The sequence below is a fragment of the Aethina tumida genome, chromosome 3 (assembly GCF_024364675.1).
Source record: "Aethina tumida isolate Nest 87 chromosome 3, icAetTumi1.1, whole genome shotgun sequence".
In the NCBI taxonomy this organism is placed as follows: domain Eukaryota; kingdom Metazoa; phylum Arthropoda; class Insecta; order Coleoptera; family Nitidulidae; genus Aethina; species Aethina tumida.
Window position 1 is genome coordinate 18,600,926 of NC_065437.1, and position 20,313 is coordinate 18,621,238.

At 30.0% G+C, this 20,313-nt stretch overlaps 2 protein-coding genes across 2 annotated transcripts in view; one reads left to right on the plus strand and one right to left on the minus strand.

Moving 5' to 3' along the window:
• The window catches only part of LOC109593853 (14 kDa phosphohistidine phosphatase), a 36,702-nt gene that overhangs the window by 13,042 nt on the left and 3,347 nt on the right, over positions 1 to 20,313 (plus strand). The window lies entirely within an intron of this gene.
• The window catches only part of LOC109606221 (arrestin homolog), a 69,196-nt gene that overhangs the window by 11,642 nt on the left and 37,241 nt on the right, over positions 1 to 20,313 (minus strand). The window contains exon 6 of the mRNA XM_049964765.1: positions 13,728 to 13,875. Coding sequence (XP_049820722.1) covers positions 13,728 to 13,875 — 148 coding nt within the window. The remainder of the gene's footprint in view (positions 1 to 13,727; positions 13,876 to 20,313) is intronic.

Genomic DNA, 20,313 nt, shown 5'->3' on the forward strand with positions numbered 1-20,313 from the left:
ATTGTAATATTGAATTAAAATTAAAATTGTTCAAATTCATTTTTTAAATTATAAATTTATCCATTTTACATTTAGTCTTAAATTTTCATATTTAACTTTTTGGGAGTTTAAAACAGAAGAAAATAAAAAAATATATATAAAATATTTATTATATATTATTTTAGCGTCGTTTTAACTAATTAATTAAAAGAAGAGATCACATATAAAACAACTTAATTTTAGTAATAAGTAAAAAATATGTTTTCCTATAATGAATTTAGAATCCCAAATTACATATTTAGCACCTAAGTGCTAAATTTAATTTTATATTTCAGGATTTAAGAGTTTTAAAGTTCAAGTTTAAAATTTACGTAATTAGCACTTGGGCCATTGTTTGCCTTTATAAAAATATTAATGAAAATTAACAGTCTTTTATCGCTCAACTAATAGTTGATAAGTTTAATTTAATTAGTAATAAAACTGATTATTCAGAATTTTTTTATTCTAACAAAATACCCGTCACTTTTGCATCATTTTCCAGGTGTCGTTACTGTTTCGTTCTCGAAACAGAGACGGAGGTCGTCTATTAATAGGCTCTGTCTAGTTTATTCTCCATTCGTATCGTTTAATTACCGGTGAAGTTTCCAAAATCGGAGGGGGATGTTCAGTGTCAATTAAGCTCGCACATCTCGCGGTATCTCTAATTAAGTGCCGAGTTTTCCGACCGGGCGATCCGGAAAACTTTCCACAGTGGCATTCCCCCGTTTTCGTATCTGGAACTTGGCACTGACGCGTATCCAACTGTGCCGGGTCAATGTCGATGTGAAAATCGGCTTTCCGAACTTTCGAATTTCTGCGGCATCAATGAGATTGTCTTCGGAATTAGTTTCCAACAAGGCACAATTAAGTTGTGGATTTCAAATGGTTGTGGCTGCAAACATTCATCAACATTTGGAACTGTGTTTGGTTTTCTAATTAGAATTACCCGTAAATATTTATTTGACACAACGTTTTGTGTACAAACAATTATATTACTAGACGAACCAATCCGGCACATTTTATCACGCATTGTTAAATTATATATTACACATAATATCCAGATTATGACGTCAAAGTTAGAGCTGTAACGGAATGGGATTGAGCTAAAGCGGAGATCGAAGGTCCTGATCGCATTCAATTTTCCCTCGAGACGTCGGTGTATGTGTGTGTGCGGTCCTACATTACATTATCATTGCGAAGGGAGACCCAAACGGCTCTCGTTTTCGATCTGCAGTTCGTAGCGAATAGGCCTAGTTGCCAGTCCAAATATTTTCACATTCCGCAACTCGCATTCAGGGTGCCTAACTTTATTACGTTACAAAACGGTAACCGGCACGTGAGGCCGGAAGCGACGTTTATGAGGGGATTCAAAATATTATTGAAGGGAACTGAATTAAGAAGTCCTAAAATTAAGTCGATGATAAAGGTGTGGTTATACATTGAGGGAGAAGTTTAGAAAGATGATTTAATTGTCCATCCAACGGGTACTTAATATGTTTAGATTGGAAGAAATATAGCTTTACCTGATTCAATAACAAATATTTTTATACCTAGTAGTAGGGGCTGGTATTATAAATCTATAATTTTCATTCAAGTGCTAGTATGTGCTTCCAGAAAATTAAATTTCTAATAGTAACAAAAAATCAATTCAAATAGATAAATTGAAATTGATATTTATAGTCATCATTACATGTATAAAGACAATGAATTTAATGAATATTTAAGCGCAGTTCACTTAGAAGCATGACAGGTAGTTGTTAACATGTTTCTAGGAAAATACAAATGTCCTTAAAAGATTAATGCATAGCCACAAACACAATTGGTATGCATGTGTTGCATGTTTCAATTAATTCTCATTCATTCCAAATATCCAATGTCGATATTCAGTTTTAAATAGGACATTTAGAATGTTTTTCCTTTTCAATTATCTGGTAACAAAGTTCCACCAAGACTTGACTGAATCAGAAAGAAGATATTGATGTTTCGAGGTCGAACAAAGCGTTCTGATGCGAGAAGTTCGACCGACCAAAAAAGTAAAAGTTCAAGTGGAAGCTGTTTATAGAGTTCAAAGGGGTAAAACATACAGATTTTACAGTAAATTTACATACACTTTTTTATTTCTTTCTATAAAAATATTTTCTATTTTTTTAGTTATACAAATGTTCTTTACACACCGTTTACTAAAAATAGGAGCTAGATTATTTTAGCTTTGATAAAACAAAGCACAAGGGAAAACTAAAGCAGCTGTTCCGTGGAGTAATTGAATAAAATTTTAATAAGAGTTGGTCTGAGCCGCGAAAAAACTTGTCTCTCGCAAAATTTATTTTACAAAAGAAATTACTTTAATACAGTTATTTAATAAAACATCCCCAAGTTGATATAAAGTGTTGAAAGAAGATTATTAGATGGCTTCATCGATTTAGCTTCATATTAAAGAGCATGGAAGCGACCGTTTTGCTCTAAATGGTAACAGTAACACACTATCCGGTATTAAAAGTATTAAAGCGGATCCTGAAGCTCGTTTAAGTGGGTCACGAGGGCGCTAAATAATCACATAGCCAACGCGCATTACAACAATCGGCTAGGAAATGTTTCTCAAGAGGAATATACAACGTTGGCCCTAACTGGTTTAAAAATGTTAAGGTCTGGCACGATATTAATTTTAATTTTATACTAACACAATTATAAATGCGTCGGCTTGATGGTGCTAAAACAGGTAAATTCCGTTTGTACTTTAATTTTATCTTTTGTAAATGATGAATTTAATACGTGGCTGCATAATTAAATTTTTCTTTGTAGGAAAATGGTTTTTTAAATTTAACTTTTTTAGTTTAAAATTAAAATATTGTAATTACTTATTATACGCTGCTTTGAATAATTTTTAAAACTAAAATATTAATTTTTTGATTATTTTTAATTTTATTTTTTCCAATAAATATTTCATCTTTTAAGGTTCCTGAAAAGCAATCCGTAATGTAAAAATGGTGAATGCGCAACGTATTTATATCAAATTTTATTTGTTACACAAGAAGGTCAACTTGATTTTGAAGTAAAGTAACTTCCTTAAGTCATAAAATTAGTCATTGTTTAGCTAATATGACAATAATTGGTTGCTTTAATATTGTGATTATTTTTTTTTTAATTTTATTTTTGATTCAAATTTCAAATAAAAATTGAACATATTTATTGTCTCTATCAATATAATCTATATTGAATTTAATTTTAATTTAACATTTTTTAATTAAAATAATTAAATTGATATTTTAACTTAATCTGCCAATTTCACAATATTTCTGATTTCTAGTTCCAAAAATGGTGAATGCGGTCATACGTAAAACGTTATTGTTACTTTAATTTAATAATTTTGTATATGAAAATTAAATAGTAATAAAAGTTGACTCACTAAAATTAATATTTGAAAATATAATTATTTAGAAATCTAGGTGAGACCTTTTAATATAGAAGACAAAAAACATTTATTATTGTATTACTGAAAAATGATTTATTGAAAAATAAAATAAATTTTACATAACAAAAATATATATCTTGACGAGACAAGGTACATATTTAGTTTTCATTAAATTGGAAAGAAACCTTGTGAGTTTTATATTTAAATTTCATATTCAGAAATGAATATCCAATTTTAGAAAATAAATATTATTAGACATTTTTTATTTAGACAGAGTGAAGTAGGAAACCACAGTTATTTGATTCTCCACATAATTCGAATTGAGGGAATGTATTTGGTAGTTTAGATTAACCAAGAGAATTCGTAGTGTGGCGTATTAATCGAGTTATGCTAGTTTTTTATGCCTGTATAACATTTAGTTGTACTCCAAACGTACAATTTCTGCTGATTTCCATAACTACTATGAAGTGAATATTAATATGTGCCCTTTGATGTTAATAAAATGTATTTATTACGGGCAATTTATCAATGTCCATTCAGAATTTATGCTCTATATAAACTTGTTTAATTTTAGTTAAACTCGCATATAATAATGATGATGGTACTTAATCCTTTGTAAAACGTGCCAATCTAACATTTGAAATAGTCAATTTGGTTGTGCAGAAAATTAAACATTGCTTCGAAGAAATAACTCTAAATTTTCCTCTTGTACGCCCTTTGGGCGGATGAGTTAGTTGTAAATAGAAACTCTCCTCAAGCAGAAATAATCCGACAAGGTAAATCGGTAAATAAGGTGCTGGCAACGCAGCCGGGATCGGGATCAGTATCGGGATAGAGGTTGGAACACCTACTACCTGCCATGGATGCTGTAACGATTTACTTGTACGGGGCAGTTTTCCCACTTGGCTTAGTACACGTTATGCTTTTCTTCTCTTATCTTTAGCATAACGCCGGAGATTATCTCCGGATGTAATGAAGCCATGCATATTCATCGGGTTAACGCGTTATGATTGCATATTTTGGAATGAACTCAACCGAAACAAATATGTAGATGCGCTTAACATGACGTTAATTAATTCATGTTTTGCCCCTCACTAGAAAATATTAACTGATCTAATTTAATCATAAGAACATTCATTTATTTAAAATTAAAGTGTAATATAATATTTTATATCAGATTAAATTTTAGGTAGTTAAATTCCTGTTGTAATGGTTCTAATTACATTGCTCTTACCTTTATTATGAATAAATTATGTAAATGAAGTTGTGAAAATTATGTTATGTTTTAAATTAATTTAATATTCAGTATTTGAAACATGATATTGTGCTTTAAATGTATCAATGGACTATAAACAAGTAATTATCATATCATCACCATCCTAAAATGTTATTTGGAATTTAATTTTAAATTATTTTCTTCACTACTTTTTTCCATTCATTGGTTAATTCGAGGAAGAAAATGAAAAAATATGTTTAATATAGGGGTTTACCCATTTGAAGACCATTATAAAATTTGTGTTTTTTGTCCGATTTTAATTTTTTTCCGTTTTAAAACAAATTTCTACAAAATTTCACGATGATCGAGTAAAAAAATAACATTTCTCAGGGAAAAATTAATTTTTGTTTGAAATTTTTCTGATTGTTTTTTATTGTATATGCCTATTTTTTTCATAAAGATCATCAAAAATAGCATACATTTTTTTGATAATCTCAATAAATTTTTTATGAATATTTAACAATTTTTATTAAAAATGAGATTTCACGTTTTGATATATATATATATATATATATATATATATATATATATATATATATATATATATATATATATAACAAAAAAATGAATATGAAAATGTTTTATTAAATCTTTTATATTTAGGAACTTGTCTTCTCAATTGAGAAAAATCAAAATGAATTTTTTATACTGTATACCTATTTTTGCATAAAGTTAATCAATCAAAAATACAATATTTTCAAAAAAAAAAAGAAGTTTGTCAATAACATTGTTTTTCAATTTTTTGAGGTTACATTTTTATTTATTTTTTGAAAATATTCTATTTTTGAACTTTGTGAAAAGAAATAGGCATAAACAAATTTTGTTCATGAAGTTTCAAGGAAAAAGCTCAAAAGTCAAATTTAAAATTAATTTTTTCAAGAAATTTTGACTTTCTTCAATTCACCAAGACAAATTTTTCATGACATTAAAAAAAATATATAAAAAATATCGACAGGTTTTTTTTTTTGAAAATGTGAGTTTGTGGCGTGATTCTCAGGAATGTTCTTGGTGTGGAATAATAATGCGTTGTTTATTGCGACGATGTTTATTGATCACTCTAACACTGGGCGAAAGGAAAGTGTTGGGGAGTTGTGTGAACGTGTTATCAGGTTGCACGTGGACTATTCATCAGGAAATATCAAACTCTAACACATCTCGAGTCAGGGTGCTCCGTCTATTTAAGAGCGCCTTGGCACATTTACCTCTCGTGAGCCTTCTCAGAAGATGGTCTACCTAGCATCGTAAACGTTTACCTCCACAGATGGTATTCCCACATTTGGTGGGCCTTTTCTCGGTATTCGGTACCTAAATATATAACATTTATTCCACGGACATTCCAAATAAAATCCTTCAACATCTGGTGAGATCTGGTGAACTTCAGATGTAGAAAACATTTGCTGCGTGGGTATTCCCACATACCCATGTTATCTCGAAATTTAAGTAGGTACACTTTTTAGTGAAGTAGTTAAAAAAATTTTTATCAATTGTCAATATTAGTAATAAATACATAAATGAAAAAATTAGTGTTAATTTTCATAAATATTTTAGAAATGGCCTTTTCGAGATTAAAAATGTGATTTAAATGCTATTAAATTCGACAGTAACTATAATATATTCAAAAGCCGAAACAAAGTGCGAAGTAATTCCAATAATTTCATTCAAGTCGAACTGCATTTGTCAGATTGTAAAATAAAGTCGGAGCCGAATTTAGCAAAGAGTAAAAGTAATAGAGTAAAGTTGAAACGTTTCGTCCGCATAACGCACTTGAAATAGTTCTCTCCGTTCGGAAACGTAATAAAAGTTCCATCCGCTTTCAGGTCCCCCGGGCACGCTCCTTCTTCGTTTGCGCCGTCCAAAATCGTCCTGGCCCCGGGGTCACTTTCCCGGACAAATGGTCCGCGAAATTTGCATCGGCCGGTTACGGTGCCGCCACCGTCTCCGTCGCCGCCGCCGCCCCCGATCGATGTGGCACGGACCCGTTGTCGGAGTATAGAACACATGCGAGTGCGGGATCAATTAAAAGAATAAACAAAGTCGGAGGTTTGGCGGTCAAAATTCCCACTCTCGGGCCCCGCGATGCCTCCGTGGGTCTTTCAAAATCAATAAACTGCGGCACGCCGAAATTTAGATTTAAATTCGCTTTTTGTTTGCGGTTTCGCTTTCGTTTCTTCGAATGCTTTTATTATACGATGGAAAGTCTAATTATTTTTTTATATTTGGCGGAGTTGATTGTCAATTTAAATATTGATGGAATACGTAAACTCCGAATAGGTCAAAAAAGAGACAATATAAATATCTATACATGCAATAACAATTGTTGTGATAAAATTGAAATTGCAGAATGCATAAGCAATACATATTTTATTCTATATTTTAAAACAATATCTGGTATATTCAATTTTGTATTTTTATATTACGTAAACTATTGAAACATGAAAATGGCAAATTTAATATCAAAATCTGTACAAACTGCACATTAAAATTAAATTTAAATATTAAATATCTTCAACAAAATACTGTGTATATATTATAAATTATAATAACTTTATTTTTTTACATAAAAGAGCAAAATATGCTGAAATTATAAATAAAAAGCATTTTAAAAACAAATTCAGTAATCTTAATTAAACTATTTTTTGTAGTTGATTTGTTTTTAACATTTAAAACCAGAACTTTATCAAAGTAATAATATAATAAAAAATTTAATAATTTCTCGAAATAAAATCTCCTCTCCTGCTTAAGGAGAACAATAATCTCGTTTTTATTGCAGATTCGAATTCCTCGAGTACAGAGTATCTATTATGAATTGAAAAAAATGTTTTTAGCCACAAAATCCAAATCAATAATCTAAGATATCTTTTCGTACACAGTTTATTACTCGAGATATTTGAAAGTAATAAAAATCAGTCTGTGGCACTCAGAGGTGTGTATATAAAAAATTACCATCCTTGTCATTTATAACTGATAGTTGTTTCTCCTTTTTTCTATCTTAAAACTTGTTTTCTCTACCAATGATATGATAAAAACTTCAGAAAACGTTGTGGAACAGTTTTATTGTCATTATTTTTTGATGATGATGGAACATATTTGATCACACAATACATGGAGTTCCATTGAAATTAACAGTTATTGATTTATTAAGGCACAAAACGAAAATAACGAATCTCCGTATAAAATTTGGAAATTCTAATAATGACTTTTTATATTGTTTATGTGAGAAAATGAACTTTTTAGCATCTAAAATCCACAAAATGAAACGTAAATAACGAATAAAATTTGGCAGAATGTCGAAAATGAACATTCCTCATTCAAAATTGGTAACTTTATAGAAATTTTAGTTAGACCATCAATCTTTGAGAAAAAAATAGTATCTTAAAAACTTTTGCGTTTAGATATGGGATATGGTACAAGTACAATTTAAAAATTCCAAAAATATATGAGGTGTTTCATTGAAAATGAAAAGTTGATGTCACTTCCGCCATAACCATAACGAAAACGAAAATTATTCAAAATAACTTAAAAAAAAGGTCAATGAATGAATAAGTTACGTGAATCATTCTGTATAAATGAATAGCATGAATTCACATCTTTTTATGTTTATTAACATACTAATTTTATTAATATAATATTTTGACATTTTAGTTAAAACTCGGTGAATTCAAAAACCAATTAACAAAATCATGTAACCGAATATGAAAAGCCATTGATGCACTTAAAATCATTTTTTACATTATATAAAATTTTAAATCATATTTCTCTGTTTGATAAAAGTTTTAATTTAGTTGCGAAATGTTATTTAAATTTGATGTGATTAATGTTTTCTCGTGTCAATACACGAGCGAACATTAATCACAATGGCAATCGAAGAGTACAAAAATAGCAAAGTTAATTAGATACTGGAATCGAAAATGAAATGAAATCGGAAAAGATGGATCGTTTCAACTTTTATTGAATTACCGTGCAATTCAATGCGTCACAATTATTGGATCCTTATTACCTGTCCCCATTGCGTCCTCTCCATACATCATATCGCTTCTATAACACTCTACCAAGTTGGAGAACTTTCTTCCAATTAATATTCCGCATTGATGTATATATTGGACGTCCAATTAATATTAATAATTGGTCCTGAGGGAATGCCCAAAGGGACCACTTGGATCTTACACGATCTAAGTTTTTAATTTTCTATTTGCATACGAAACAAGCTTTAAAAACATTAGACGACAATTTCCTGGCTTCGTGTTAAACTTCCGTATCAGTTAATGAGTAAATTATCTCGATACTGAAATTAAGTTCACTTAACGCGGTGCCATTTAAATTTGCTCCGAGGTCTCATTTCCTATATTTTAATCAGTTCAACAGCCCAATTGCTGCCGTACGAAAGTTTCAAAGTAATCAACCATCTTTCAAATCCGAAAACTGATTTGGCCAACGAAGCGAGCTCGGTTACGTAGGAGGCGAAACAACGCCAACCGGATTCGCTTAAATATTTGCACAATTTTCCACGTAATTCTATAGGCAAACGTTTGAGACGCGACCTGAAGCCGGTTCGAATAGGCCGAAACAGGATTTTCAGCCTTTTTCAGTTGGCGTTTCAAAGGCACCCTACTTTTTTGCGACGTCTTTCATTTGCATAGCTTTTTTGTGACAGAGTGGCGCTTTGTAAACGCAGTCATATATGAATTCACTGAATGGAGAATTTGATGAATTATAAAATCCGGAACTTATTATTGGCCGTAACAAATATAAAATTTATAGAAAATATCAATACAGTGATTTGAAAGATAAATTAATAAAGGAAACAAACATTTCTCCAAATTTCAAAATTTAACATTAATATTATTAAATGTACAATGAAAATAAATAAGAGAAACCTAATAAACAAACAGAAATATACCTTTTATTTACTGTTAATTACATTATGTTGTTTATTACTTGATATATCATGTAAATACAACACTCAAAAATTTGCAAAGGAGAGGCAAACATGTAAATGATAAAATTGAATAATGTAGTAAATAAAGATTTGGTTGATATTAATCATTAAAGCAAATCATTGAAATCATTTTTGATTTGAAAATACAAACCGTCGCAATGTCTTAAATATATACGGCCATTTTATTTTAAACTTCGGTTTTAATTTAGTTTGAATATGGATACACAAAAGCTGCTAATAAAAGTTTATTTAAAAAAACGAATAATTTAAAAATGTGTGAAAACTAAAAACCATTTCTAGATTGTAAAACTTAACAAAACCATGATTTAATAATTTATATGACCTCGATTCGTGACAACTTCTTTGCATTGTCTGGGCATGCTCAGAATTAAATGATCGATGTCCTGTTGGGGAATCTCATTCGAAGCATCGTGAAGTGCTAAAAAAGAGTTCTTCTTTCTATGAAGCAGGTCCCATAAGTGCTCGATGAAGTTCCATTTTGGGGATTGAGCTAGCCATGGTAACACAGTAATATTATTGTTTTCCAAAAATTTCATTGCAATCTTTGAAGTGTGAGATCTGACATTATCATGCATGTAAACAAAATTGGGCATAATCGCTGTTGCATATGGAACGACAATTGGTACCAATATCTAATCCCTGTCAAAAAGTTCTCCAACAAATTGAGAGCGGTTCTTCCTCCGATACAGATTCCTCCCCAAATCATAACTAAAAAAGTGCACTTCCTGGACATTGCGAAGGTATTGTATTGTTAGACAAACCGGGATTCATCACTTAAAAGCACTGTTGTCCAATTTTCAATTTTCAACAACTCAACGAAAGCGGTTGAACTCACAAAGGTCGACAACTATGCAGATTGTTTTCATACAAGTGAGGACGCACAGTTTCAGCCGAAACTGCAACATTATGTATTTATGTACTTGAAGTATGATTTGCAGTTTAGGTGCCGTTATAGTAGAGTGACTTTCACCGCAACCTGAGTTTGATACATACCACTCTCCAAAGGACACACCGCCCTTATCGTTTCTTCTCTAGTTGAATGTCTTCGCTCCATAATTAACTATCACTATACTGACTTGCACGAATAAAATTAAAGGTAAACAGTGACTTTTGTAGGGATGATTAATAAAATAATCTACAAAGGAATGTTTTGTTTTATTGTAATGGAATAAACACAAGTATAAAATTTGCAGTCGATTGCAAATCGCCAAAAATAATGATAATAATCGTATATCCATAGCAAATAATTGACCCTTGAACTCATTCTCTAAATTTTTATACCAAAAACTAAATTATCCCTAGGCATTGCATTGAATGTGATCAATGATGATTGACTTACACTACTTCATGTTATGAAAAATAAACTAATATAATTAAACAAAAGCTCATTTAATAAAACAAGTTACCTTGGTCAAGTGGGAAGTGATGACAATTTTATTATTTCAAGTTTACTAGTATTGAAACCACATTTCACCTGAGTATTTGTCTATCAAATTATGTTTGTAATTAAACTAGCGCCTGGTGTGAATAGCAATCACATTGAGAGTAGTGATTCAAAATCTATTCAGTTGTCATATTTGAATCTGGAAATCGATTTGTAACTTTGTCAGCTGTAGCTCAGCTATTTTTTCTTCCTTCAAAACTATTTTGGTACCGAAAACAACGACTATATTTTCGCATACAAACTATTTTTGTAAATTAAATTTAGAGAAAATAAATTTGAAAAAAAAAAAATCTAGAAATTTGTTTATTGGTATTATTTGCACAAAATATTTTTTATTTTTTTGAGTTGTACATTATTTTCCTTATGATGTAAGTTGATTCATTTTGCATATTGACAATATCTAGAAAAGTCTCACCCACTCGGGTGCTAAATTTACATGAAATGCCTCGCCTTATTATTTTTCAATTAAAGTCAGTTCTAAAAATGGTCGTTTTGTCTTCATTTAGATACGATTACAAATTAGAATTATAAACTAGCAACTTTTTTTATTTTAAATACAATACTCAGTATCGATTGTTGTTATGTCAGTACCGTACTATCACCTTATTTGAGAAATGGTTTCATTCATTTTGTAGACGAAATTATGCACATTTGAAAAAAGTATCCAATAAAAATATTCATGAGGCAACATATTTCATTTGCATCAAATAATTATCTCCTCGGCAGATCGACACGTCGATAAAGTTCAGCGATAAAAATCATTACGGATTTTTTATTTCATTAACAATCCCGGTATGTAACAGGGACTTGAAAGTTCAAAGAAAACCGTCGAGATACGGCGAGCAAAGTCAAAGTCACGGGACTTTGACAGATAAAGCGGAACAATGGCCAGCTACGTATTATTGGAAATGTAGTGCCGCCGCCGGCCTTCACCCTTGCCAATGTCTCGAAATTAAGTGCGTCATTGTACCAGATAGCGTCGTCCTCTGCCCACTCGCATTTGCGGACATGAAATTCCGGATTGTACATCAAATATTGTAGGCGAAGTGTTTGCGTTATCCCGGTACGACGGCGACGCGACACGATGATGCTCCGGAGGATTTTCGTCGGCGTGTTTTTGCGGTCGTGGTTTTCGAATTGTCGCGGCTCGTCACAATATCTCACTCGAATTTCGGGGCACGTACACCTACTTACCGGGACGACAGTATTAAATTATGATGTTGCGCTAGTTGCGAAGTTTAAATTGAAAAAATTAATGTTACTCAAACTGTTGGAAACTCCAAAACGCAAACAACGGCGCTAATGCATAAGTAAACAGGTTGCATTATGTATTTTGTTGCCGAGCAAAATTATTAAACAGTAGTTAGTAAACAAAAACAACAAGAGCAACATTGGAAATCTTTAATCAGTCTATTTTTAAATAATATTTTTAATAATCTCGTTTAATATAAACTGCTCAGTATGGCTGAGAGTAGAATAAATATTGATAAAATGAAACTGTAATCTAATTATTAAAGCGTGCCACGTACTATTTTCTAGAAGTACGAAAACTCAATAAAATGCAAACGAGTTGTATATTTCATATACCAATTTATTCCCAATAATCTGAGTGGAATTGACTCAATATAATGCTTGTAGGGCTCTAAGATGCCCCAATCAGTCATTGTGGGTTAACTGTTTAATTGAAAAGATGAATGGTGCATTCACAAGTGACTCTAAATTTTTCTTACTTTTAAATAGACGTCGAATTTGAATATAGACAAAACGAAGGATATTAAGAAGTCGAAGGGCATATTAAACAATTCCTATATTTGGGGGAGGCCATATCATGAGTTGAACTGCAGTCGTTTTTAGAAAGAAAAAATTATCAGAATTGCAGGACTTTGCTGATCTACATACTGTACGTGCCATTTGAAACTTACTTCTATTTCACATGTTATGTACAGATTAGATTAAGCTTCAAATAGTTTGTGAATTACATAAAATACCTCATTTAAAATTAATAATTTTCAATAGATCTCAATAGAAATTATGAATTATGAAATTGTTCAAGAATATAATTATTATTATAATTATCATTATAATTATCATTATATTTAGTATTATATTATATATATATATATATATATATATATATATATATATATATATATATATATATATATATATATATATTTTAATCTTACTTGAGATACCATTTCACATTATATTAAATGTTTCCCGAGATGTAAGCGTTTTTCTGGCCTCAATATAAACTAAATTCTAAACTTATCTGAGAGATTCAATCAATACAATGAGCATTGTTTCTGGCACATATATTCTGGTAAGCCACAACAAGACTCTGTTATGGAAATGATCACATTCAGATAGAAAACTTTTGTTACCGATGACAAAGGGGATCTGCTAATTAACCACCCGTTGATTAAGGCCCTTTGATCACAACTAGATTTGATTTATTGTTAAAATTATGTGATAAACATTTGCTGCTATGATTACTATAGACGTGGACATTTATTCCATGCGGGGATTATTTAATTTTAATTATATGTTAATATTTAATTAAAATTTATCAATTTGTGTAATAAATTTTATGATAAAATTGCTTTTTATGTGGTGAACTTACCAACATAGGCCCTAATGTCGTAGCTGGTGCCGATTGGTGCCCCATTATATTCCTTGGCAGGCACCAACTGGACGCTGGGCGGTGCCAATGGGGTAATTTCCATGCTAAAGGGGTAAGCATTGCTGCCCAAACGTCTTATTAGGGCGTCCTGAAACAACATATTCCTGCTTTAAATTGTTTTCTTAATAAACTAGACAGAAGCGTTTACATTTTATAATAGTCATGTATAATAAAATTTAGACGTGTCTGATATTATAAAAAGTCTAATTGTGAAAATAGGTGTGTAAAATACGTACGTAAATTCTGTCATAAATATCCTTATAGTATTCTACATAATATTTTTATGGGAAAATCACGCAGGAAAGTGGATCTAACACGTAGTAGGTTTACGACTGGCTGATAATTGTGTAATAAAAGGAGCATCCACAGCTAACTGTATATGTCGCTCGGCAAATAAAAATTTTCCATGATTTAGTGGCTTGTCGTCGTTTAAAGGGATCATGTCGTGGCGAAAATAATTTATTACGGTTTCTATTTTTATAAAAGTTCTTATAAGTATACAAAATATTCTTCCAGTGTCTTAAGTAAAATGATAATTCGATAATTTTCCCGGGCTCTAGTTGGTTCAACTTAGTTGAAAATTGTTATCTGAAGTTCAAAGTATTAAATATCATTACTTTACATACTTTAATTTATTTATTAATTATAAATATATTCGTTTATTGGATAAATCAATCCAGATGTTCATATCACAAATAAACAATATTTAATGAAATATAATAAATATATAGAAATGTAGTCTTTTACAACTTATGCCCTAATAATTTGAAGCAAATATTATATTACGAATTAATTTAAAATCTCGAAGCGTGATATATATTAGACAGAGGGTAGTATTAAATATTTAGGATTACTCTACTGCTACCTATATTAATTTGATATAAAAACTAGACTTTTTTGAAAAGGTAGTTTTAGAGTTGTTTCATTAATGTTATTAATAGTATTATAGTAGATCTTGATCTCACCAACTAAAACTATTCTGTTTTTAAAATAAAAATTAAGCAAGACATTTTTCATTTTATTACTCAACAAAATAAAGTGATAAAAGCAAAATACATATTGTGTTTGTAAACTATAGAGAACAGATTAATAGTTACTTGAATAGGGACGAAACCCAATTCATCGGAAATCTGTGGTTTGCCGTAATCAAACATTTATAAATCCGCCCAAATCACCACACTTTGTTATTTCATATAATTTATGTATAGCTGCCCCTTTACTTAAAATTAATAAACAACATATATTTGAAAACAAAGAATTTGCGCATTATTTTTAAAGAACCATTATTTCTATTCTTGAACATAAACAATCAAATTAGTTAAAACATAATAATTTTAATTGTATACAAAACTAAAAATACATATCGTTGACTAAACATACGCATTGACATTTAACAGGATTAAAATTTAATTATGTAAAGCGTATTTGGTTAACTGTAACGATTTGTAGCAAAACCAAGTAGTATTTTACATTTGATAGCTATTATATGAATAAATATCTGCTAGTAGATAAGCTCATTAAATTAAATTGTTCATGTTTCGTACAATCGTAAAACCTTTTGTTGCCGGTTTAGTTAATTAAATAACGTTAAATCAGAATATTTTTTACAATCACAGAAAAACTGCTACAGGTAATATTTTTTATTCAATATGTAAAATATTCAATGGAAAATCATATTGAATGTTATTTTTTGAATAAAATGAATTATAAATGGAACTCTAAAAAAACATTGAATTAATATTTTTTAAATTGTTAAATATTTTTTCATGTACCAGTAATTAAAATTTCATTCGAACCTAGACTTATAATTGGAAGATCACAGTACACCCACGTACTTTGCCCATTATAAATTAATTTAAACTTGATTGTTATTGAATTTCACTACCTACAAAACAAATCGAAACCATCAGTTTGTTTAGAGTTTCAACCGATTACTTTTCGACGGGACGAAACTAGTTGGAAGATAAATCGAACAAGGTTCATTTGTTTGAGTCGCGGCGCACCCACTCTTGAATCCGAAATTGTCGATGTTTCGTTTATTTTTCTTTTTAGTATAAAAAAGAAGTTCGGAGAAAATTCTCGTTAAAGGAGAAGTGAGCGAGTTTCTTACGTTGTTGGAAAAGTGGGCGAATATATGAGATCGTAGGTTTCACAAATTGGTTTCAAAGTGTTTGATCATAACACAATTTTTATGTGTGTTTTTATTATATTAGAACAAATTCAAATCAAACAATTATCATATTTAGAGTTAACTGGCAGTTATTCTGTATCATATTTTTATTTTCTATTCATTTCTTTTATTTCATGTACCAAACGTATTTTATATTATTATTTGTATTGATATTTTAGTAACAAAATTTTTTTATTCAAATAATACCAAAATGTAATTAACTTAGATTTATTTTTTTATGAAATATACAAATAAGTTTATGCAGAGTTAAATAAATTTATGACCACTATTAAATATAATTTTTCATGTAAACTTTGAAATATTGCTGTATCAAGTAAAATGTAAATCGATATAAACATTTTACTGACGTTTCAAGTTACTCAGTTTGCAGTTAATAATGTTATAATTATAGATTTCACTTCAACAATATGAACATATTTTTTCTGTGGCAAATTTTAAACTTGTTGTTGACATTCATTTAACATACTCTTAATAAAATTTCTTACATAATAATATGAACATAAATTATTATATTTTGTTGACTTATGAAATATAAAATTGTGGATTTTTTATTTTAATTACTAATTAATTTTTCATTTTATCCAATTATAAAAGTAATGGACAAAACTTAATATGTGCTTGATACATTTTACCAGATTTGATAAGTATTTATTTAATTATTTATTGAAATAGTTATTTTGTAACTAATTTTACAAATTATATACTTAAAATATTTTAATAAAATGTATCAATTAATGTTGGCTACTTACTAATTAATTTTTCTATTTTATTTAATTTTAAAAACAATAGATAAAAAGGAATTCTAGCGCTTGTATTTTTATTTTTTTCAAATATGTATTGTAATAATAATTGGACAAGTGACTTTACAAATGACTAACAAAGTCAATTACATTACATTACATTTTTTGAATTCATAATTTTTAATACATCTATATTTAAATACATTTTAGTGATATATCAGCACCAAACAATCAAAATATAATAAATATACCCAGTTTAGTAATCAATCACAATTCGAGGTTCTGGATGCAGGAGGAAATTTAAATAATTGAATTCCTAATCAATAATAACGCATAATTTCCTAAGGGAGTTGGAAACATTGAAACAAAAACAATTCGCCTGAACTCCCTCAGGGCATTCCCTCTCAAAATTATTACTTTAATACTCACATATACTAAGAAACAAAAAAAAAAACACCCAACGGTTAAAATCCTTTTTTTATAACGCACAAACGCATTTTGCCACGCCCTTACGAGACCAGATTTATAAATAACATCTTTTTATTTTAGTCGTCCCGCGGCGACCGACCTCCATTAATAAACAACGAGAACAACAACAAAAAAAAAATATATAGACTAAAAACAAAACATTCAGTGATTGGGGTGTGTTTTTGTTATTTAGAACGAACACGTTTTTCGACTCAATCGAAGACGGAGGGTGGGCGGCTTCCTGTTGTTTCCTCCGACGTTTTAATAAATAAATAAATCCGACGGTTCATTCTAATCCGACTATTTTCAGCGGCTGATTAGTTCGTGGCGTTTTTAATTAGGAGGAAATGGCTTCGGTTGATGGAAAAGATGTAGTGGAAATTGCAAAAAGTTTTTTGATGCTGCCATCCGTGTGTGGTTTCTATTTTGGGAGTGTCGCAGCGCGGCGGATTGGATAACGTCTGAAAATGTACAATAACATGGTGCACGTCGAATGAAATTTGTATTATCCTGTTTTCCAGGCAGAAGACGCTTACGTTTATCTGAATAAATTTTGACAAGACATTTTAACGTAAGAAATAAAGTTTTTATTTGAACGTAATGTTCAAAAAATAGTAAAAAAAAAGTATTGAGGAACAAATGCTTGCTTTAAAACTTATAATTCATAATTTATAATTTAATATTTAATCGAATTTACATTGAGTTATTCATTATTATCAGCGACTGAAAATATGGATATTTACATATTTTATTATGTTGTTTTAAACATTTATTCATTTTAATTTCCTCATTTTACAGTTTATTATTTTTATTAAAATATAAAACATATTTAAATTATGGACATTAGAGAAAGCAAATTAGTCGCAATTCAGTAAATTAATTTTATTGTGAAAGAAAGGAAGTTATTTTAAGTTATTTTTAGAAATTTTTCCACTTACACACATAATTAACAAAAAATATGTGAAAACATCTAAAAACAAATAATAGATAAGTTTACTTAAAATTCAAATAGTGAAATATAGCTGAAAATTTTAGAACTGATAAAAAATATAAACATTAATATTTATTAATTTATCCTTGACGCCGATGTTGAGATCTACATAGGACTTTATAAGCTGATATCGATCACAAATATCGGCAAGATCGATTCGGTTCTGTATTAACTCTTGATTGTCCTGAAACACTGACATGACTTCACGTTTCTACATTCCATACACGCCGATTGTCTCTTCCAGCAATTTCTCTCTTGGAAATACCATCCTAATGCCCAATAATTCGTTTCCATTTAAATATAATTAATTGGCGAATTTTCTTAGTCGAGACATTAATGGATGTTCACTTAGACATTGTGAAACTTAAACGCAATATTAAAACAAACAACAAGTTTTTCAACTTCAAATTTTTAAGTATTTTCATAAAAAATTAAAAAAAAATTGTAATCTATCTCGAATTACAACGAAAAATTAGGCTCATCATTTTTCATGTTAAGCAGCAAACGGTCATTAAAAGTTTTCAGCGGTGAATAACATTGAAAACTTGAAGGAGGGAAGAAATGAAAATGCTTATCCAAAAACAATTAAAAAGTTTCGGTCAACGTTATGATGGTGTAACGAAGCTAATTCGACGTGCAGCTGTCACCTTTTGCGTTGGATGTCTGTATAACCCTCGGTCACGGTTGATAATCCAATTTTTAGTAAAATTTTAATAGAGCGCACATCAACGTTCTCCGGTGTCGCTTTTGCTTCAGTTTCTCTCTGGGTGTTGAATTATTTATTCATTTTTTTACAGGGATAAATTTGACGCTGTTCGTTGTTAGATGTTTTAAATTTATAATTTTTGTCAACTGTTTAAATTACGTGCCACGGTTCTATACTATCAACTCATAGAACAATAAAAATGTATATTAACTAAAATAAACATTCACATAAATATTATTTAATATTTATTTGAATCTATTTAATTAAAGTTTAAAATAATGTAATTTTTTCATTGGTTTTTGTAACATTCATATTTTTATTGATGAATAATCAATCTATAAAAACGATGATTTTGTGGTTGAAAAGTAACTCTAAATGGAATCTGTCGTTTACACAGTCAAATGAACATCCATATTCATACCGTAATCGATACGACACGCAAAGGTATTCACTGCGAACGAACGCGTTCAAAATAAGTAATAAAGAGGATTTATGCTTGATTTATGGATGAATAAGAATATCCCAGCCCTCACAGTGCGAAAACTAAATGGGTGATGCGATTTGGCGTGTTCGTTGAATCAGAGAAATTATTTCGGTCGGTTTTAGAATTATGGGAACAGACAGATGAAGAACAGAAGCACGATCCCAATAAAACACACACGCACACACAAACACAGACAGTCAATAATTCAATGTTTACACTTCAAGCCGATAACGGCTTAGAGGTCTGACAAAAAATGTTATTCCACGATTTATCTCTGTCAGTTCGTCAACTAATATCCATGTAATGACAAACGATTATAGCAATTTTTGCAAATATTGCATCACTTGACTACTTGAGCCTAGTATTATTGGACTTAAAATAAAAAGGCTGAAATGTTAATCAAGTACTTAGTGTTTAGTAAGCCAGCAGTAAAGTTTTCAATATAAATATAATAAAGTTGATAATTGTGATAAAGTTGATAAACGTGATAAAGTTGAGATGACGATGTTTTTGACTACGGCCGTGTTGGAATGATGAAGAAGAGTAATATATAAAATAAAATTCATTGTGATTTGGTCCGATGATACTTTTATAAAAATCACCATCCTTTCTATCGCATAAAAAGCTCAAAGACTTTCCTTAACGAGATTTTCCTCCACAATTCCTCCGCTGAAATATCGAAAACATTTCCGAATTTCGCATTCAAGACCGCGTTCTGCGTATCGTAACCTGCGAGGCGAAACATTCGATTTATTTTGTGTTTTCTCCTGTGGAAATGTAATCGTTTTAAAAATTAAATAACCAATTTGATGGTTTTGGTCTTTTCCGTCGAGTCATCGTTAAAATTCAACTAAACTGAATTTAATTTTTAAAATGCCAATTAAGTGACATTGGTTTCAATCCCATCCAGTTTGTATGTTTCGGATTTATTGGCTCGACATTACTA